General features: G+C 42.6%; 1 protein-coding gene across 2 annotated transcripts in view; it reads left to right on the top strand.

Annotated features, from left to right (window-relative positions):
- Window positions 1-22,658, top strand: part of ZC3H3 (zinc finger CCCH-type containing 3) — a 104,222-nt gene that overhangs the window by 20,564 nt on the left and 61,000 nt on the right. For both annotated transcript variants that reach the window (XR_011920743.1, XM_072410534.1), the window contains exon 4: window positions 17,575-17,716. Coding sequence is in view for 1 of the 2 variants with exons in the window: in XM_072410534.1 (XP_072266635.1) it covers window positions 17,575-17,716 (142 nt within the window). In the remaining variant the exon portion in view is untranslated. The remainder of the gene's footprint in view (window positions 1-17,574; window positions 17,717-22,658) is intronic.

Raw genomic sequence — 22,658 nt, 5'->3', positions numbered from 1 at the left:
TCTCCTATGTTCTTGAAGTGGTCTCTTCCTGTCTTTTGTACCTTACAGGTGGTCTCTTGCAGTCCCTTGTACCTTGGAGGGGGTTTCTAGCAGTCTCTGGTATAATATAATTGGTCTCTAGGAGTCTCTGATACCCTTCACAGTTGTCTGTAACAGTCTCTTGTACTATAAACATAATCTCTTGCAGTGTTTTATACCTTGCAGGGGGTCTCCAGCAGTCTATTATGCCTTTTAATTGGTCTCTGGTAAATTTTGTGCCTTAGAAAAGTTCTCTAGCTGCCTCAGGTACCATAAAAGTTGTCTCTTACAATCGCAGGTACCATAGGTGTAGTCTCTAGTAGTCTCCCATGTCCTTGAAATAGTCTCTTCCAGTGTCTTGTACCTCCATGGTCGTCTCTAGCAGTCTCCTATGCCCTTGCAGTGGTCTCTTTCGCTCTCTTGTACCTTGAAGAGCTCTCTAGCAGTCTCTGATCCCAGGAAAGTGGTCTCTAGCAGTCTCCTATACTGTAGATTTAGTCCCCAGCAGTCTCCTATGTTGTTGAAGTGGCTTCTTCTAGTCTCATGTACCTTTTGAAGTTGTCTATAGCAGTCTCTTATTTACACCTAGGGCAATGGCTGCAGTTGCTTTGCTTGGTTGCAGGCACAGGCAGGTCACATACAGTATAAAGCCATTGATGGATGTTGTGGGCAGTTCTATGAAAGTAAACCCCTCTGTTTCCCCACCTGTAATGTTTGCAATAGTATCAATGCAAGTTATAATTATTAATAGACAGGATTTATATAGCGCCTACATATTACTCAGCGCTGTACATTAAATAGGGGTTACAAACGACAGACAGATACAGACAGTGACACAGGAGGAGGAGAGGACCCTGCCCCGAAGAGCTTACAATCTAAGAGGTGGGGGAAGTATCACACAATAGGAGGGAGATATAGAGGATTTGTTCCTCACCTGACATGCTGCTACTTGATGCATATGTCTCTAACCTATTACTAAGATTCTCTGCAAGCAATAATGCTCACGGTACATCACAAACTAACAAGATTTGGCATCGTTTTCCCGACTCTGTATGAGTTGGTTTGGACTTTGTATGGTTGTCATTAAATGGTATCGGCTATTTTTATAAATTGAGGCAAATCTAATCTAATCTGGCATTGGAGGTTTCCACATATATCTGCAGACTGCTCCAGGACAACCTGCACGTTCTCAAGGAATCTTCTAGCACAACCAGCCAGAGTCTGAAACCACAAGGCAAAAAGTTGTCAGCGGAGGCCTCCATTATTCCAAGTTTTACTTTCAATACAATAAATAGAATGATTTGTAGGTTAGCCACTCATAGGAGCTCTCAGAGGCTCAGTGCAAATATTCTGCACCCGTCTGCATAATGCCTGGGATAAGATACACATACTTATACCCATCACTAGAGGTAAGGGATGGACTGGGGGGGTATATGGTGGGGTAAGTGAAGTTTTCCAGTATGGGGGGCTATCTAGGCACGCTGTTAACCTGAATGAGAAAAGTAGGATAGTCTTATTATACATTCTTTATATGCAGGGTTTATCTCTCTTGTTTACAAGAGCTGTTGGCGTCCATTCCCGCGGGCTGTTGAGGCCGTGGGTCTACCCCTGTGTCTGTAGGACAGCTCTTGTCCTCTAGAGGGGGGAAAGGAGAAATGACATAATCCCTGTAGCTAGCAGCCATCATTAGCGGCTTCTCTCTTACCGCAGTTGGTGGATTGGGTTCTCGACAGCCAGGATTCTGCTCATTCCGGCCTATTTTCTCATGCTCCAAACTGTGACAGGTGGAACCGTTCACCCCGGGAGGGGCCACATCGCCGGCCTAACTCATCCGACACCTCGCCATGTCATGTCCTTTAACCCTTTCCTCTGCCATCAATATTATCCTGAAATGACGTTGTATTGGATTTTATGAAATGCATGCAGCCAGGCTGTTATATTATTAATATTATTACACAGTATTTATGTGGCGCCGGCATATTATGCAGCGTCTATAGTCATGTCCATTTCTCCCACTATTCATGGACACAGTGTCTCCAAAAAGTATGGAGATGAACTAAACCCTAACAGTGAGCTGTGTTTTTATTGGTGTTCCAAGTGGATTACAACTACAAAATATTTACAATACTTTCTTTCCATCACAAGATGTTCTCACGTCCATCGTCATTCAAAGACTGAGGGCATAGTGTGAGTTCAGGGTGTCTTGGAATCACTCTCTGAGGGTTGTCCCCATGGCCCTCTGCACTCACGGTGTAAGGATGAAATCATGTCATTGCCGGCTTTCCTCAATAATAAGATAGCAGAACTAAACCTCCAGTACTCGCCTGTCTCAATTCCAGTACAGGACACCATCTTCCTTCTTTTCTGAATCTTGGGCCATTCTGATTGGCCGGAAAGACGTAATGAGTTTATTCATCACCGGCACACGCAAGGGATGCTGGGATTGGACGTTTGACACCTGGCAGTCAATCAGGCAGGAACTGTCAGTGTTTCCCCCAGCTGGATGCACCACCAAGCACTTTTCAGTAACCTACTGGTTGTTCTTTAGCGGTTACTGAAAAGTTGGGTCACAATATAGCGCCAAATTTCTGTTGAGTAAACGGACAGTTATTGCAGAATGGACATATCTGCAATAAAACCTACACAAAAATTGGGGTTCTAATTTAAGGACCAACCTGAGAAGAGGAAAGCGGAAGCAAACCATGTATGTCATGTGACCTTCCAGCATTAGGAGAAGTTGTTATAATAATAAAATACAGACCGAGCACATCTCTTGTATGAAAAGCCTGGTGATAACTGCTTGCCAACTGAGCTGCCAAAAATTATGTGACTTATGTATATATATAGCTTCTCTTGTACCCAAAAAGTCCTAGGTACCTACCAGCAAGGGCCATATTATGTAAATTTTCCAATCACCATTGTATCAGATAGGTGAAATCCTTTGAAGCCGTAGGTGGGCGGCTGCCCCGGTATTGTGACTCAACATGGGCTCAGGGGCAGGTTGTATATTGGGAAGAACGTAGACATATAAATATGCAGAACATAATAGATGTCAGCACATATTAGAAATTAGACATTAGTGCTGTTCACTGCTTTATTTTAGTTACCCCTCCCCCCCCTTTACCTCCACACCTTAGACTGGTTCTCTTGATTTAATATTAATGTAACGCGGTGTAATAAGCCTAATTAGCAGCCGTGTTGCAGCCCTCTCACAATCCGGCCACAGACGGTTTTTGTTGTTCCAGATCTCAGCTTTGGGTCTTTACAACGTGTTAAAAGTTGAACCCGATAGCTATCTTATGTGTTACTAAGTGGCCAGCCTCATATAAGCTCCTCCACTTCACCCAAAACTTGCTGGGAGGCTTCCGAGCAAAGTATCTGGAATGGAGAGATGGACGCGATCATAAATCAGACCTCGGACCCTCTTCTAGTTTCATGGCCAGCTGTAACCGCGCTCAGATTGCAGGTCCCAATGGACAGAGAGGAGCCAGATAAGTGTACCTGTCACCATAAACTATGTGGGAAGAGGCCACTTTATGATTTGTTTCCAGGATTCTTTGTAATATGAATTTGGATGACATAATGACTATCATCAATAAAAAAAACTGCTGATCCTTTGGCTGCTTGATCAACCCAAATGGCTTAGTTGGTGTAGAGCAATATTTGTCAAACAGGGTTCAGTGGATCCTCTGGGGTTCCTCTGGGGGGCGCTAGGGGTTCCTTGAGCAATGACCAATTTGTTCCTCTTACTCAGTTACCATTGACACCAATGAACTATTTAGCTATCTTTAAGGGTGCAACTTTTCAGCTAGACCTCCCCTTTCAGTGCTCAACCCATAAATTGTTTCTAAGCTGGGTGGGAAGAAGCTGTAGACGGGTAGCAGTCCCTGTAATATGAACCCAACTCATCAGTAACCACACAAATACGGCCATGCGGTTGCTGAAAAGGGCCGGGTGGTGTGCCCAGCTAAAAGGGGCAGGGGAGAACACTGCTGTATGTAAGTCGTTACCTCCGCTCCATAGCGGAACCATTCACATTGCTTGGGATATGACCCCATTCAATAGTAAATGCTTCCTAAAATAAGACACACAGCTCGTGTGGCGTCAATGACAACCCAATACTAACACTGTCCATTCATGTAATAATTAGAATTTCTACAGCTATTCTGACACCATCCAGTTTGTTGCATAAAGCAGAATGGCATTTATGTTAAACGGATGACAGTGCTCAACCCAGAAATTTTGGTTACCATGCTGGGGTATTGCTATATTGTATATTACCTTTGCTGGAATAAGACCTGCTTTGGTGCACGTGGACATAATTGTGAAGAGCAGGGGAGGTCATGCGATCTCTCCTTTACTTTTTTGGTACTAAGTGGCACATGAATATACAACATAAAAAAGGAAAAGTACCCTGGACTCAAAATTCACATAAAGCCAATAAATAAACCCAACACCTCCATATAACCAGAGAGTTGTTAGTTCAACCTATCCATTATTATGAAGGAAAACCTCAGAGGCCAATCTCATTTTTGGATCCCTAGGTTAATGATGGAAGTGATGTGCAGATTTTGAAGGCAGAATCATGACAAACCCATCCAGAGAACCCGGTGACCATGCCGGGGTATTGCTGTATTGTATATTATCTTTGCTGGAATATTGACTGTATTGGGGTGCATAGACACAATGTTAGGGACGGGGAGAGGTCATGTGACCTTGTTGGGTTCGGTGTTCCTGTCGGTGGGGGCTGATTATACAAAACCATATATAAAAGGAATATTTCTGGAACCTGAAATTGGAACGTTTTAATTAAATTATTTGCACAATTTGGACAAAACCAAGGCTTCATTATTTGCTTTAAATTTTTTATCTTTTTGTTCCCCCCACTTTTTACTTTTGCATATTTTATTCTCAAACCAATAATGCATCATCAATCATGGAATTTCCAGTTTGCACATTTTTTGTTAAACCTGAATTTTAAAATTTTGGAGAATTACAGAATTCTGGAATCCATTGGGTCCCAATACGCGATCTACGGGCTCCTCCACAGGCTCCTCCACAGGCTGGACAAATCACAGCAAACCCAACTATTCTCCATTTGCTGATTCGCCAGCTTGCCTGATGAAGTTGATTGCAGCTTTCCTTTTTGAACTTTTTGTGAACTGCCACATAAACTTCGGCTGAGCAGAAAGCTGATCCTCAATAATACCCCCCCCCTTAAGTTTAAGAAGACCTGAGTGGGTTTAAATCAAAACCTTGAAAATGCGAAACGCGTCTCTATCAGGGCTTGTTATTCAGATGATTAGAATATTGAAGATGCAGAGGATTACATAGTCACACAAGGATACATACGGTAGGCAGCCTCTCCCTGGCCTCTTCTGTAATGGGAAAACACATGTTAATGTTGTTCTTCATTTATGTCCCAATGTGCCAATGTGTGCCCCCCGCCCTGGACCCAGCCATCAGCGCCAAGCGATGAAAATTTCCAATTAACTGCCTGCCATAGAGTGAGATCTAGAGAGAGAGAGAGAGTGTCAGCTGGAGGCAGAGGGTAACCTTACACCTCTCTTCTCTAACATTGCTTTTGTCCTGCAGGAAGGGAGCGCAGCAGGAAGCGGGACCTCCATGCTTTATTTACTGCTGGGGTTATTTTAGGAAATGGAGGGCAAACAAACCATAGAGGAGCCCGCGGTCACACTTGTGTTTGCTTCTCACCAGGCTATAGAACAGTGTCATGTGACCTTCAATATGCATTTCATTGCCCACTACACCTAATAATAACAATATTACCCTGACGTGATTTATTTTTATGTCTTGTACATCCAAATGGAAGCATTCTGGTGACGTTCCCAAAATAATTCAATTATAACTGAAAGCAAATTTTGGAAGCTGCTGAAAATGTAGTTCAGTGTTCTCCCCGGACCCTTTTAGCTGTGCGCACCACCCGGCAATTTTCAGTAATCACCCCGCTGTGTTTTGGTGGTTACTGAAGATATGGGTCACAATACAGGAGCTGCCACAGCTTCTTCCACCCAGCTTAAAAAAAAGAAAATTCTGTGAAAAATATTATTGGCTATAAAAATTCTTTACGGACCCAGGTGCTTCAAAAATACTTTTTTTTGGTAAAGTGGCACTTTATATTAGAACATATAAATCAACTATAAAATAGTTTAAGCACCCTGTGCTCAAAATTCATACAAAGCACGGTGGCTCAGTGGTTAGCACTCCAGCCTTTCTCGGCCAGGACTATCTGCATGGAGTTTGCAGGTTCTCCCTGTGTTTGTTCCCCCCAAAATTGACATTATACTGTAAAAAAGACATATGACTAGGGACATTCGATTGTGAGCTCCTTTGAGAGACAGCTAGTAACATGACTATGGACTTTGTACAGTGCTGCATAATATGTCGGCGCTATATAAATAATAATAATAAAGCCACTGAATAAACCCAACACCTCCAATAAACCAAAGAGTTGTTAGTTCCACAGATACATTGATAGGAAGGTAAAATCCGGATGTAAAATCGAGGGCGATCTCATTTTGGAGTCCCCTACAGTAATGGTGGAAGTGTCCCAACTTCATTGTCTTACAAATGCAGACGAATGGAAAGAAAATTAGCATTTCCCAAACAAGATTATTCATCCTATTGTGAATTAAATCATTTCATCACTTTGTAGCTCTGATTGCTCCTAGCATTTATGTCAGCATCTTTTTCGAATACATTCCATGAACCTTGAAGGCAACATTTTTTAATGGTGGCTCACTACCACATTTTGGTTTGATGTTGAGCATTTTCTGGAAACCTAGCGGCGCACCCCAGGTATGATAACCTTGTCACACGCATGGTTCCAAGACTTTTCTAGAGCTGCCCCGACTCTCTGGAATGGTCTCCTCGTCCTATTAGGCTTGCCTCTACTTTCTGCTCATTTAAAAGAGCCCTCAAAACCCAACGCTTCCCCCTCACCTACCCGTCTTCTTCTGTCTCCTGAACCCTCACTACTTCCCATCATTCCATATCCCCCTCCTATTGTGTGATACTTCCCCCACCTCCTAGATTGTAAACTCTTCGGGGCAGGGTCCTCTCCTCCTGTGTCACTGTCTGTATCTGCCTGTCATTTGCTATCCCTATTAATTGTACAGCACTGCATAATAGGTTGGTGCTGTATAATCCATGTTTAATAATAATCAAGGGTTTAAGATTTCCCATTAACCGATACCTGAAGAAGCAGTCATTACCTGCGAAACGTGTTGGTACTATTGGTCGTACATGGAACACTGAATGTGTAACAACCTTGAACATCTAACATTGTTTTTAGGCTTATTGTACTCTTGTTGACTTATAACTGTGGACATTTGTCAAACATGAATGTTTTATCTTTGATTATCAATACCTTTTTGATGTTTTAACTAGTAAATTGGCCACAAAATCCTTTAATTTCAGACGTGAAAGGATATCAGCTTCCTTTTTTTTTCTGATACTTTTTTTAGGGATGTGGCTGCCTATATTTTGATCACATAGGGAACCTTGAGAGCATCTTATAAATATTTTTTTATTTTTTCCCATTCTAAGGCTTGCAATAATTGTCCTTAGAAAGAATCCTTCACAATCCTTTCCAACGTCAAAAGACTGAACGATGAATGAATGAGCGCTGTACATACAGCATTATTCTGCTCTATGGAGGGGGGGAGGATGGAGCGGCACCCCGCTGTGCTCTCTTTCCTTCACTTGCATTATGATTTTTCCTTGTCTATGGACCAGGACAGATCCATGAACGATGAGAGCTGTACACACGCCAGATTCTCATCCAATACCAGCCCTAAAGCGATGATAGGACGAGAATCATCTGACATGTGTACATAGCCTTAGACTAACAGCTTTTTTAGCGCTTTCTATTCTCATAACATTTCAGTTACTTATTATGACCACAATACTAACGATTCGTTCCAGAAATAATTTGTAATAGTCCCATCAATTAATGTTCCTTTCATTGAAAATGTCCTAGAAATCCACAGAATTCTGAGCACAGCAAACTTTTACATTTGTATGTGAACGATTATTTAAAGCTAAAATAATCTGTGATTGATTGATCTTTTTTGTATTTGGCAGGAAGACCACCAATTTCTGTGAAATGAGTAAAATTCCTTATTGTACATTGAGTGCCGTGCTTATATCAGCGGTGATGATTTAGCATCAGAAATAACGATAGATCACAAGTCTGTCCTGTGCTATGTTAGATGTGTCCTGCAGGGGGCGCTATTGAATAACAGATCAGAGAGGCGCCCGGCATGCACGCCGATGGTCAGGGAGATGCAGATTGCATGCTGTGAATGGGAACTTTGACTCTGTTGTGCTGACCGCACACCTTAACCATTATCTTTCTCATCCATCAATTACCCTGCTGCCACAAACCTTCCCTGCCTCATTGTTCTGTCTATCACTAATAAATAAAACATTTATTAGAATAAAAAATCGAGTTTTGTACCTCATCTGACTGAAATCAGGTGTTCAAATATTGCAGCTCGGAGTACAGTGGGATAATGCGCTCTATATTAGGATGTATTCTGTCTATAAACTAGCTCGCTGACCCATACAGGGGTGAAAGTTATCAAACCTACCAAAGGATGTGTAAATTTTATTACCAAACGTATTTTTCTTCTCTTAGATAATTATTATTATTATTATTATTAAACAGTATTTATATAGCGCCAACATATTGTGCAGCGCTGTACATTAAATAGGGATTACAAATGACAGACAGATACAGACAGTGACACAGGAGGAGGAGAGGACCCTGCCCTGAAGAGCTTACAATCTAGGAGGTGGGGGGGAAGTATCACACAATCTCTATTTAATGTACAGCGCTGCATAATATGTTGGTGCTATATAAATCCTGTTTATTCATAATAATAATAATAGGAGGGGGGATATGGAATGGTAGGTGAGTAGTGATATTTTAGGAAACAGAAGAAGACGTGTAGGTGAGGTTGAAGCGTTGGGTTCTGAGGGCTCTTTTAAATGAGCCGAAAGTTGGAGTAAGCCGAATAGGACAAGGAAGACTATTCCAGAGAGTCGGGGCAGCTCTAGAAAAGTCTCAAAACTTTGTGTGATGAGGTTATGAGTGAAGAAGTCATTAATGGGTCATTGGAGGAGCAAAGGTAATAAAACTTGGTCAAGATCTCCCTCCTATGCTTGAACAATGAGGGTAAGTGGATATACTGGATCAGCTTGTAATGAAACTTTGTTAGGGGGACTAGGAATATGTCATCATTTATAAAGCTTCCTTGTTGAGCTCCTCAATTTTGTGGCTTCCAAGGTCCTTACAAATAAATCTTAAGCCAGAGTCATCAGGTAGGTGCCTATGGACTCATTTTATGTCAGTATACAATTTATTAGGCCTGTAGGTGATGTTGGAGACCAACTATTTGAATGACATGGCTGTCCTCTGCTGGTTCTGGCTGAGGTACCAAAGGTTCCAGGTTATATTAGAGCCTGCAAACCTCTGATCATCCACAAGGGAATACAGCAAACTCCCACCAACGTCAATCAGTGTTACAGCTTTTATTTTTTTACTGTTTAATATATGTAAGTCAGCCATGTTCATAGTACAATATATTTCTACCCACCCATTGTGACTAACTCTTCTGTTCAGGAAAAATTAATTTAATTGGTGAGATTTACTGCGGTTTGTTCATATTACGTCTCCAGCTGTTCATCTCTGTAACTAGTTAGTAGTGAGTGTGGGGGGATTTGGCCCTTTGTTATGTTTTGGGTGACTCTATAAAGTTATAAGAAGTTATGTAGGAAAAATAAGTAAAACTTTAAACAACAAATATTGTCTGGTGTGTTTATGGTATCATAGTACAAGAAATCATTGAATTGTTTGTCTATGGGCACTCTATATGCCAGTGCAGACCAATCCAGTGAAACCGGCGAGGTCTCCTGAGGTCTCTTGCGGCAGCTCTTTCGAATTCTTTCCTTGCAGTGAATGGGAAAAAGTTGTCTGCCATCAGTCACCATCAGAAAACTCCTCCATCAGACACATCCATTTCTGCTTCCTACAAAGCGGGTTCAGGCACCTCTCTCCACGCCGACTCCATAAACACCCCGCCGGGCTGTCAATACAAAGATTTATTACCCAACCGCCGGCGAGGGCGAATGAAAATGTATCAAGCGCTGCCAGCCCAACTCTGAATTACTTGTCAAACTCACAAGCTCTCCTCCCGCGCCCCCCACGCTGACACCGTGTAGTAATTGCTGGATACCCGCACAAGACGTCACGGCGTTCTGTCACTACGCCTTTAGCTAATGAGCCACTCATTGAAAAACGGGGGGAACTACGAGTCACCTCGTTCAGTCGCCAATGTGTCTCCGTAGCTGCGGATAAGTGCCGTCCCTTCATTTAAGAAGAGTTATTATCTCCATATCGGTGCACACTTAACATGTACACGCCACTTAATTTTCTACGAGAAGAGCTACACGCTTGTCTAAGTGAAGCTTTTTCAGATGTTTCTTTCATCTTTCATGAAGTGTGACAGGTGAATATTTTAAGCCTTGTTAGGGCTTTCATTTTTGAACAGCAAAGCTTGGTCTACAGAGCTGACGATCTAAATGACAGAACTATCTTTGGTAAAGTTTAATCTTGGAGAAGGTTGTGAAGGTACAAGGTGTGCCTGAGGAGTGTTTCCACATATAGAAGAAACGATTAACAGAGTGTTCTTTTTTTAATTGTAGTATTCTTTGAAGCATTTAGGACTTTGGAAAAGACCTATCCCTTCATGAAGTCACCATAATAGGACAATATAATCCAGGCAGGACTGACTCTGAAGAAAAAAAGAGAGGTGGAACATTCTGTAAGAACGAACTCCAAACAAATCATAGAACATTCTGATCTAATTAGGACTGACCCAAACAAACAAATACCTTGGTCAAGGAATTGCTGACCCCAAACAGTTCACTGCCATAAACTTTCTGAGCCAGGACTGACCCTCCCCCTAGCAGCAAACCATCATTGGAACATACTAACCCATGAAGGTCCAATTCCAAAACTATTCCCCCTCAGAGAACTTCAGCCCAGGAAGGACCATTCTGTCACTCAAAATCATGGAACATTATGAACCACGAAGAACTAACCTCAAGCCAATCTACCATCATTGAACTTCTCAGTTACATCATGACCAACTCCAAACATCAAACAATATATAGAATATTATGGCAAAGGAAGGCCGATATAGTTCACTGCTGAGGAATATTAGGTCCCAGGAAGGACTGACCCCAAACTGTCCACCACCATAGAGCATTCCGGCTCACTACGGACCCACACCAAAACAATTCAGTTCTTGAACATTCTTACCCCACAGGAATGAGACTTGACAAGGGAGGTGATTCAGAGATTCACTTCCTGGCTTGGCTTTAAGTCGGTAGTCTGTGTTTTGGTGATCACTCTGTCTGTACCATGAATGGGCCTCTGTGTGTACAAATACCTGTGAGCAGAGCTGTAGGATGGACCTAACTGGTCCACTTAATATGGGCTGCCTACTGAAAATTGCAAGGCTTGGATACGTAACCAGATATCGTACACAAGGAAGCAGTGACTGGTCTATATTACAGGAAACTTCTGCTAAGATTTCAAGTTTCATGCTGGACTACTGCACGGATCTGGCGGCAATACACAAAGAATACCAAGATATATATAAGGCTCTTGTTCATAATGGATGCCCCAGGTTAATACAGGAGTACAGTTTGATTCAGATATACATTCTATAAAAGGTCATAATTTCTCAGATCAGACGTCAAAGTACTATAAATTTGTCCATGTTGAGTTTCCACACACCAGTTTAGGAGATAAAATGAAGCTTGCAGTGGCAGTGTCTGACTTGTAGAATGACAAAAGGATTAAATACTTAAACTCCAGCCTTGTCCTTTTTTCACCATCTTTATATCTGTATCTACTGTCATTGTGGAAATATTTTCCAGGTCCAACAGCAATGCAACTTAATCAGAAGGATCCCCAAAACGTCATTTACTCTCTTATCCCCCAGCGCGCTTCCATTTTAACCAACTAACAGAAAATTTCCTGACCCATAGGGGTTGACAATGGCTACTTCACTGGCCGACTTGCATCCTTGCAGCGTCTCATGTGGGCACTGAGCGTTCTTTTTATTGCAGCCTGTTCTGTAAAGCCCACTTCTCCTTCCTGATACTTGTTTCCCAGCATCCCTACTTAGTGAATTCTGTGCATCTGTGAAAAGGTAAGCATTCCTAATAAACTTGAGGGAAGCAGTTTTAGAGAGGAAAGGAGAGTTTAGGTATGATACCATTTTCGTGAAAGCATTTACCTTTTAACCTGAAGTGCCATTTCTGCCACATATTGGGCACCTCTAGGTACTGGCACATCGAAATTAGTGGGAGAGTCAGTCTGGCTAGATACTGATACTTGGAAGGGTTATGGGGGTCAAGTGTTGTCACTACCCCAGCAGGGCTACAAGAGAAAAAAGTTTCTTTGTAATATTTTGCAGATGTAATTGTTTCTTTGTATGTGTGTTATTTCATATATTTAGTTATTTGGCTGGTTATATCCTTATAATTGTCCATCCAAAACGGAGTAGGACCACTTGGAAATTCTAGGTGGGAGGGAACATCAAAAATGCAAAAAGAAAAAAAATATTAACAGAATGAACTGTGCCTGACAGATTTCTCCCCTGGGGATCTCGTTATATTCAAGAAGTGTCAGCTCACTAGACTACAGCTTTGCACTACCATTTTTCCCCACACTGGCCTTGTAATGTCATATGTGTACATTGCATCTCACACAGAACATATGTATTAGTTCCTGAGCGGATAACAATATGTAAGAGATTGAGAGCCAAGCTGTATTAGCCATATGTTTCTTAGGAGAATCCTTGTATGCGTTCCGTCCTCGGTCATTTGCGAGAGACAGGTTAAACGTCAGGCGGCGATAGATGGCCCTTGTAGAATAATTACAGAAGCCACTGCCTTGTGTTGGTTGAGTGAGTTTAGAAAGAGTAGGAACTCAATCTTTCCTCTAATAGGTCTGTGACAGTTAGCGGCAGGCCGTGCACCCCCCCTCGTGCTACCGGCAGCATTGTCATTAAACACCAGGTAGCAGAGAACGGCCCTCAGAAAGCCCGCAGAACACGCAAGTTTGACAGCAGCGATTAGTCATCGCCGGGCTACCCAGACGTGTCACCCGGCAATCCGGATGGCTGCTTAAAGTGACTTATTGCCCCTGTCTGGGGCTCGCCATTGTGATTTGATAATCGGTAAATGTTTGTCAGAGATGAATTCATTCCCTGATTCTGAGTTGTGTGCGGGGACAAAATGAAAAGCTCCCTCGTAGACGAGCGGCATTTGTGGATTGAGCGACACAGGTTACAAAACAGGGTCTGTCTGGAAAAACTGAGCAAGAAAATAATACAGTTCGGGACTTCCTGCAACTCTACAACTAGTGAAATGCTGGGCCGTCACCAGGAGCGGGCTTCAAACAGTGCTGATCGTCCTTTATTGTCCCAACCCCCCCCCCCCCCCCAACAACTAATGACTCTTTAATTATCCTAGATCCCAAACCGCTGACCCTTTTCTTGTCCTAGATCCCCAACAACTGACCGGTTTAGTGTCCTATATCCTCAGCAACTGACCGGTTTATTGTCCTAGATTCCCAACAACTGACCCTTTTATTCTCATTGATCCCCGACAACTGGACCTTTTGTTGTCCTAGATCCCCAACAACAACCGGACATTGTCCTGGATCCCCAACAACAACTGGACCTTTGATTGTCCAGGATCCCCAACAACAACTGGACCTTTGATTGTCCAGGATCCCCAACAACTACTGGAACTTTGATTGTCCAGGATCCCCCACAACAACTGGACCTTTTACTGTCCAGGATCCCCCAACAACTGGAACTTTGATTGTCCAGGATCCCTTGTCCAGGATCCCCCACAACAACTGGACCTTTTACTGTCCAGGATCCCCCAACAACTGGAACTTTGATTGTCCAGGATCCCCCACAACAACCGGACCTTTTATTGTCCAGGATCCCCAACAACAACTGGACCTTTATTTGTCCAGGATCTCCAACAACTGACCCGTTTATTGTCCTTGATCCCCAAATACCTTTTTTCTCTCCTCTACAATTGTCCTCTCCATTTCCCTAATTGTTCTGTCCTTGTATCACTCAATCTGTCTCTTATTACTTTATCCCCTGGTATTCTTTACCACTACTGCCCCTTTTATTATCTCCTTTATTACATGATCTCCTTTTCCCTCCATCTGTTCTCATTATGGTCCTTCTTCCCCTTAGCTATCCCTCTTATCCACCTAAATTCCTTTCCTTCTCCTTCCCCTTCCCTCAACTTCCCATTTTCCCTAATTCCCAATCCTTCCCTTCAATACCTTTCATTTTTATGGCCCCAAATCACCTAAACGTAGTAAAAGTAGAACTCTTAATGCTCTGGCACATATGATGCAGGATCCATTCTTTTCTGTGATCCAGTGGTTCACCCTGATCCCTTTTGTTGGAAATCTGGGAACTCCTGCCTGTGGTGCATTAGAGGAAGTCCCACCGCATATTTACAAAATGCCCAATCCACTATATGAAGATGATGGATCTACCTTGTACATTTTTTGAAATATACTCACCTGCCCCTGTTCTGTAATGGGCATTGCCATTTTCTTCCTTCTCCTCTTCCTTTTTGCATTCTTCCGCCATTTTGATTGGCCGACTAAGCTTTCTGAAGGAAATACAACTTAAAATAAAGATAAAACTGGAGGGGCTTCCCCCTTTAAAATACAGAATATAAAGTAATAATTTTGGCTTTAAGTACCACCCACGGCATGCCAATTGCCAGGCAGTAGCTTAGTGTTGTCGTCTTCTTTTAGGAGGATATATTATTATTTTGCAACAGATTCACAATGAGTTTGCTATACAGTGAAGCTTCCAATCATACAGATTTCACGTGACATTCACAATTGAAGCATCAGAAAATGTACAAATATAAAAGGCAGATATCCTACCCAGTAAATGATACCATACAAGGTGATAAAGGGAAGCATTGGCGGTGCAGGACAAGGTGAGGATCTGCCCCATTACCGTCACACGTTGTACAGTTTACCCTCAGGTCACACAATCGTCACTAACGACGTGTAAAACAAGAGGAGTTGTGAGATTTCCCTGGCTGCTTATGAAGACGTGTGATTTATTAGACTCATAAAAGAACATCAATTTGTCTGCCGTTTCCTGCACAGCTTGTTAGTCGGATCCTCCCGTAGCCGGCCAGCGACCGTCAGTCCCTGACAAGCTTTGGATGAAGCCCTAGAGAGCCATTCGTACAGCTTAGTTTGTGTTCCAGATAATGTGTGAATCCAGAGCTTGGCCCATTACAAATCGCTGACAAGATGGCTTCATGATTGTAGCACAGGGGGATTATTTTTTCTGTGCCGCTATCTGTCTGCTTCACGTTATTACTCCGAGGTCATTTATACAGATCCTCCGACAGCACCTGCTGGGCCTTGTAGTGTGGACGCTGGGCCTTGTAGTGTGGACGCTGCTAATAAGACCTAGAGTGCCGTTTTGTATATCGGAGCGCTGTAGCTGCTTCCTAAAACGGAAGGTATCCACGTGGCTCGCTTCCATTACAAATCCAAAAATAAAGGAGAGTGTATTCATTTCAGGAGTCGTGTGGATGACTGGTATGCCCTTTGGCCCACTGTCCATCCAGTTTATAATTTGTATTCACCTTGATATTATACATATATATCATATATATATATATATATATATGTCATCAGTGAAATCTAAGGAAACATTTTTGAAGTAGATTGTTGGGTTAAAACACACATCAGTAGAACCAAAGATATTGGGGGGGGGGGGGCTTAAAGAAACCAAAATCTTCCACTGAACCAGTGCAAAGGTCCAACTAACCCCATCCAGTCTGGTTGTACCTTCTTTATTTTGCACTGTATAGACCTGATTTATAAAAGATTTATTTGGTCCTAGGTCCTAGCGTTGCTTTGGGAAGCCTAATAAAAAAAGAATGAACTTCAGTGCACCTCAACATCACATGACAAAATACGGCTTGGTGACTTAATTGCAACATAGTGCACTGTAATGCATATTATGCATGCAGCACAGATGCAGTTTTGAGATAGGTTGGGGCGTCGTTTAAAATGAACATCTCTGCAAGGCACCAGCATGCATACTGCAACACAAAAGCCTAACATATAGAACATTGCGCTCGTTCAGCCTTGTAGTCACAGTTTGGTGCAAAACAACCTTCCACCATGACCCTGCTCCTATGTACAAAGCCAACTTCATAAAGGGCCTGGTACCAGCTATCAGAGCCCAGTGTTGGATATTGGGTCTGGTATCTTTATATTTGATATCACCACTGAATATTGAGCTTACAGCAAATCTGTAGGCTGGAAATGTAATTTAGAGAAAGACCTGCTAGTTGTAATGCTCACACGGCCATCCTATCCCACTTACATTAAAAGGATTTCTTGAAAATCTTGGTGCAAAATCAAAATAGATGGGTGCTATTCACTTGTTACCGCAAGACGCACACTGGCGCATGTTTAGCACAACGACGACTGCTGACATCACAGCTAGGTAGGCTGTGTCACATGACCAGCCGTGCAGTTCTTCCCATAGATCACAATGGTGGCACAGGATACCAAGAGCTGGCACATCACTAATTAGGAGGAACACAAGCACTGGAATGACTTTTGTGGGCTGTTACTGAAGAATTACTTAGGGGAGGTAAAAAAAACAAAACTCCATTATTAAAAGGAAAAAGTTTGGTAGACTTTAGGTTCATTTTTAAGCAGTAGTAAGCCTTTTTATACTCCCCTATCTATTTTCAGTCTTGGACCCTGTTGTCTTCTTCTTTCATTTGCTCTTTGGCCATCTTTATTGGCCAGGTTGGGTGTCCATTCAGTCCCGATAGCCGCAGGGGTAGCAGGGAAGTGCCAGGTCTCCTGTCTTGCGAGGATCAGGCGGGTAAGAACGATTCTTGCAGAGGGGACATTGCCTGTCCCTTTCTGCAATAAAACCCGGCCTGATCCCAAATTTTTTCAAAAGTTTTGCTTTAAAGCTGGTAACTGGATTCCTTTACATACACACAGTAATTACAGGTGTCCCCCGGGGTCTCTGAATATGATGCTGGTGAGCAGAGCAGTCTGTCCAGCCATCTTTCCTAGCCATCATTTCCTGTAGCCCTGTTTTATTCTCTCAATCGCTGGTCGCATCATTTTGTAGCAATCCTGCAGAAAATGATATGAAAATTATGAATTGTATCCCCTGACAATTACTAATTCATTCCCTTCATTCTCTCCAGGCCTTTTTAGCTGGGCGCACTACCCTGCAATTTTCAGCAATCACCTGCCGGTTTTTGGGTGGTGAGTTGGGTTACAATGCTGTAGCTGCCGCTGCCTCCAGCTTCTCCCCCTTCAGCTTAAAAAATGTAATGTACATCAATGATGCATTTTAGTAAATGATTCTTTCACTGAGTGCCTGATGGCATATTTTTCACCCGCAGGTATTTCATCGTCCTCGGTGAAGAGCCCCTCGGCCAGTCGAGTGATAAAAACCCGCTACAGGATTGTAAAGAAAAGCGGATCTCCTCCTGTTGTCTCCTTCCCTTTGTCTACATTCAGCCCGTTTTCATACTGGAAGAACCGGTAAGTCTGATTTTTCTGCCCCAGTCTGGTGATGTGGCCAAGGTCGTACATTTCATTGTGATATAGGGGAACTCTGCAGGGGCAGGCGGGTATTACATATTTCACAGTTTGTGGGGATTTGGTTGAGACAGATTTATTATTTTGTAACATAAGCAGTAATATTATAAGTTTGCATTATTAATAAGCCGTCCTTGGGCTCCAAATAAGGGGATTTGGCTTAGCTGAGATGATGTCATCACTTTGCTGTAAGCAGGGGGATGCATTTCCTCAGTCTCCTCTCCTTCAGGTGAGGTAATGTTTTCCATGATGTGGATTGAATGATACTGATCACTGTTTACCTTGGAAAGGGAATTTATAATCTATGAAGGTATTGGGAAGAATACAGAAGAGCTTACAATCTATTAGGGTATAGGGGAGGTACAGAAGGATACAGAAGGTAGAAGAGCTTACAATCTATTAGGGTATAAGGGGGATACAGAAGGTAGATGAGCTTACAAACTATTAGGGTATAAGGGGGATACAAAAGGCAGAAGAGCTTACAATCTATTAGGGGAAATAGTAAGTTTAGATATCAATATGAAGTTTTTCTTAAAACTATTTAAGGGTATAATAATACCCACATAATAGGTGAGGTGGGAGGCATCACCTTTTGCCCTGCAAACATTTTGCTTTCATTATCCCATTTCTCATTCTGCTGTAACTTCCAGTAACAAACATGGCGAGGAGTATTTGTTGACCAATCAGCACATTCCATGTAATCATTCAGCTGTAATGCCATTGAATTGCTCAGAGATGATTGGCTGTTTTATAGTATAGCGCAGCTCCCGTCTGAGGATACCAGGGGACCTGGGCTGGGTTGCAGGGTTTGGAGTCCAGTACGGGAGCTGTTTGTATGTCAGACTGTTCAGAACACCGTGTTTTCCTAACGCATTAGCAGCTGCTGCTTGTGACAGCCGTCCACATGGCAGCATGAAGAATGGCATTCCCTCTGGGAAGGCAGCTTGTGTTCTTCACACACCGTTCATCCAACCTCTCCCCTGATGAAGCTGCTCGATGATGAACTTCTCTCCTACGAAAGATTGAGCTCAATATTAAAACTTCTTTCTAGCAATAAACTTTCATGTTCTTAAAATTCCTCTGCGCAGCGCTGTACAAAGTCCATGGTCATGTGACTAGCTGTCCCTCAAAGGAGCTTACAATCTAATGTCCCTACCTATGTCTTTCATACAGTCTAAGGTCAATTTTGAGGGGGGGGGGGAAGCCAATTCACCTAACTGCATGTTTTTGGAATATCCCTTCTGCAATAACCCCTCCAACCTGCCTGATTGGCTGGCTATCTGTCCAAAAACATGTGTGCAGCTCTGCATTGGTTGTCAGGATATCCGCAAATCCCAGCTTCCTCTTCATTAGCCAGGACTGAAAGAACTCCCGGGGAATTATGTCATCCGGGCCCTGCCAATCAGGATGGACAAAGATTATCTTCGGGAAGAGAGGAAATAAGAAGATGGCCACGTCCTGCAATGGAACAGGGACAGGCGAGTATCGCAGGTTTCGTTTTAGAATCTTATGATCTGTTTAACCATCTTCTTCTAGGGACCTCCTCATTCAAAATCACCCTCCTAATAAACATGGACATCCCATCCTATAAACCCCCCTCCTACTAATATTAACCTTGTTACTCTTATACCACTAAAGATGGGGCTTCTCTTGTATAAACCCCCCTCCTACTAATATTAATCCTGTTATTCTTATACCACTAAAGATGGGGCTTCTCTTGTATAAACCCCTCTTCGAATAATATTGGAACCCGCTGGTAAAGATCCCCCTTTTCTGCTAAAGCTGGACCAGTGTTCAACCTAGATATGTTTTTACCTGGGTGGGAAGAAATTGTGGGTGGGTGGGTGGCAGCCCCTGTATTGTAACCCAAGTCATTAGTACTCACCCAAAAACAGCCGGATTGTTACTGAAAAGTGCCGCATGGTGCACCCAGCTAAAAGAGCCCAGGGAGAATACTGTAGACCTTCCCATTCATAAATTATTTTACTGAAGATACATTTTCCCATTTTTAAAAAAGGAACCTCTACACTTATAAATCTCTTTGCTAACAATTGTGTGCCCCTTGTTCATACCCCCCCACACACACACAACACACACAAAAAAATTCAAATTCCCAATAAATAGCCATTCTCCCATTGAAGATGAAGCTTCTCTTGTATAAACCCCTCTCCTACTAATAATGGAACCCCTTTTCTGCTAAAGCTGGATCTTCGCATTTATAAATTCCGTCACTAAAAATAATCTTTCCCATTTCTAACCATGAAACCTCTACACTCAAATGATTTGCTACCAGATATGTACCCCTTGTCCATACACCCCTCCCCCATACAAAACATTGAGTTCCCTTTTATTAACCCTTCAGAAGATGAGATTCTCTTGTATAAACCCCTCTCCTCCTATAGATGAATGCCTCCACTTCTAAACCCCTGTTCTGCTAAAAATGTACCTTCTGCTATATAAACTCCTCCCCTAGTAAAAACTCCTCCCTGGTTAAAAACCCTTTTACTTCCTTTAATTTGGGTAAAGTGCAGAAGGACTAGAATCCCTGTCAGGTTTTCAGTGCTTGAAAAGAATATTAGATGATTCCCCATTGCCAGGGGGAGTCATGTGACCTCAACCGGGGGTAATAAATACCTGGACACATTGCTGAGTTGCTGCATTTACCATGGAAAAGTAGCTCCACATTGAAGGCAACCTATCCAATATGGCAGCTGCCTGCGTTTACTTATTTTTCATTGATGCCCCAGGGATGTCACACCATGGACGCGGGTTAGAAATGCCCTCATTTTATTCCATACATATCCTAGGAGCGGCACCATCTCTCATCGGGTTAAATTGCTTTATTCTTTTCCCTTCAAATCTTACAAATCTGTGGAAGTCGCCCTTTCCCCCGTCCCTCCAGGAAATAGATAAAAGTATATTTTAAATTAATTTTACGAGTTTTTTTTCAGTAATATTTTTGTTTTAAATAGATTTATAAGCAGCTCGGGAACCATTTGGGCAAATTTATGAAGATAATTTTCGCTCTCTCGATAAGGTTAAATTTACACCCGCTATTTCCATATTAATTCACCCGGCTAAGTGGATCTAATTTTCCCTCCTTTCTCCTGTCGGCTGAACGCGGCCTTTCCTAATGCAATTTCCTCCTCTGTAAATCAACCTGATCGCCAGTCATGATCAAGTTAAATTAACTTAAATTAATTTACTTAATAAGAGTTCCAGATCGTTGTGAGCGGGCCAGAGATTTATTAATAGCTCTTCTGCCACTTCCCCCCGCGTTATTTCCTGTCCTCGGCCCGGCTTCAATTTTGCCGCTTGTTTATTGAGTGTTTGTGGCTTTTGTTGGCGCCAATATGGAGATTTAGGTGACCACATGAGCCCGGGGTCATTTCAACGACTGCAGAAGTTTCTGTCACAAATGCAAAAATTTTGCTAAAAATTTTGCTAAATTTGGTCGTCCTATTGACCTTTTGGTCATTAAAGTATTACCATGCAATTTTGGGCAATTCTGAAAGTGATGACTTTTACTCTTTGCTTGCTGATTTCATATGACATAATACATTTTAGATCTCGAACAGTCCCGTCTGTAAGACAAACGCCATCTATACCCCAACAGCTAAAGCTGGACCTCCCCATTCATAAATTTTATCACTAAAAATATTCTTTCCATTTCTAAGGATGAAACCTCTACACTCATAAATTGGTTTGCTATCAGATATGTACCCCCCCATACAATAATTGGAGTACCCAATCATTAACCCTTCTCCTATCGATGATGAAGCTTCTCTTGTATAAACCCCTCGGCTCTTCTGCCGCTTCCCCCCCGCGTCCTCAGCCCGGCTTCATTTCTGCCACTTGTTCCGAGGGAAAATGCTGGCTTGCTTATTGAGTGTTTGTGGCTTTTGTGGGGCATCAATACAAAGATTTAGGTGACCACAAAACCCCGGTGTCATTTCAACGACTGCAGAATTTTCCGGCACACATTTTGCCAAGTTTGATCATCTTATTGACCTTATGGTAATTAAAGAGTTAACCTTCAATTTTGCGCATTTCTGATGACTTTTACTCTTTGCTTGCTGATGTCACATGACAGAATACATTTCAGATCTCCGACAGTCCCGCCCGTAAGACAAATGCCATCTGTTCCCCAACAGCAACCTCTCCCGGTGCCACAAGTGTCTGTGACCGCCCTCGTCAGTACAGCCACAGCAGCTGGGATTTGTGTCATCGTGTTCAGGAAAAAAAGCCGTGAAACCTCTTTCTTCATCACTGGAAGCGAGCAGGTTCAGAAATCGGATCCGACCCACTTCACACCACCGTCACCCCCCCTGCGGTCAGCTCCGCAGGAGTATTACACCAGTAAGCGTGGGTTCCGTTACTCACACGTCGTCGCGTTGTATATGAGGTTCTGCTTGGCATAATATGATAAGGGGACAGGCAGATTAAATCATGCTGAATTTACGACTCGGCAAGGAATTGATAAGCCATCTAGTTGTCACATCTCACATCTGTACATTGCATTTCTGTGTCATAAGATGTGGCCGGCAGCAGGCTCCTTCCAATATAGCAATTGATGCAGAACTTGCATGGTGGCTGTCTCCATAACTTTTAATATAACATTTTATTTTAATATAACATATAACATTATATTATTTTAATATAACATAACATAACTTTTTTTTTGTATGTTGGATATGAGCTACTTAATCTTATTAGTCACGTTGGGAATGTCACTCTGAAGGTCAGTGTGTGGAGAATTCCTGCCCATACATTGGAGGTTGGGGATAGAAAAAAGCCACCCCTTACATTGGAGGTCAGGGGGTGGAAGAATGACACCCTTACATTGGAGTTCAGGGGGTGGAAGAATGACACCCTTACATTGGAG

This window comes from Pyxicephalus adspersus, chromosome 5 (assembly GCF_032062135.1).
Source record: "Pyxicephalus adspersus chromosome 5, UCB_Pads_2.0, whole genome shotgun sequence".
Lineage (NCBI taxonomy): Eukaryota > Metazoa > Chordata > Amphibia > Anura > Pyxicephalidae > Pyxicephalus > Pyxicephalus adspersus.
The sequence above is the reverse complement of the archived record's forward strand: the minus strand, read 5'-3'. Positions and strand labels throughout refer to the sequence as shown.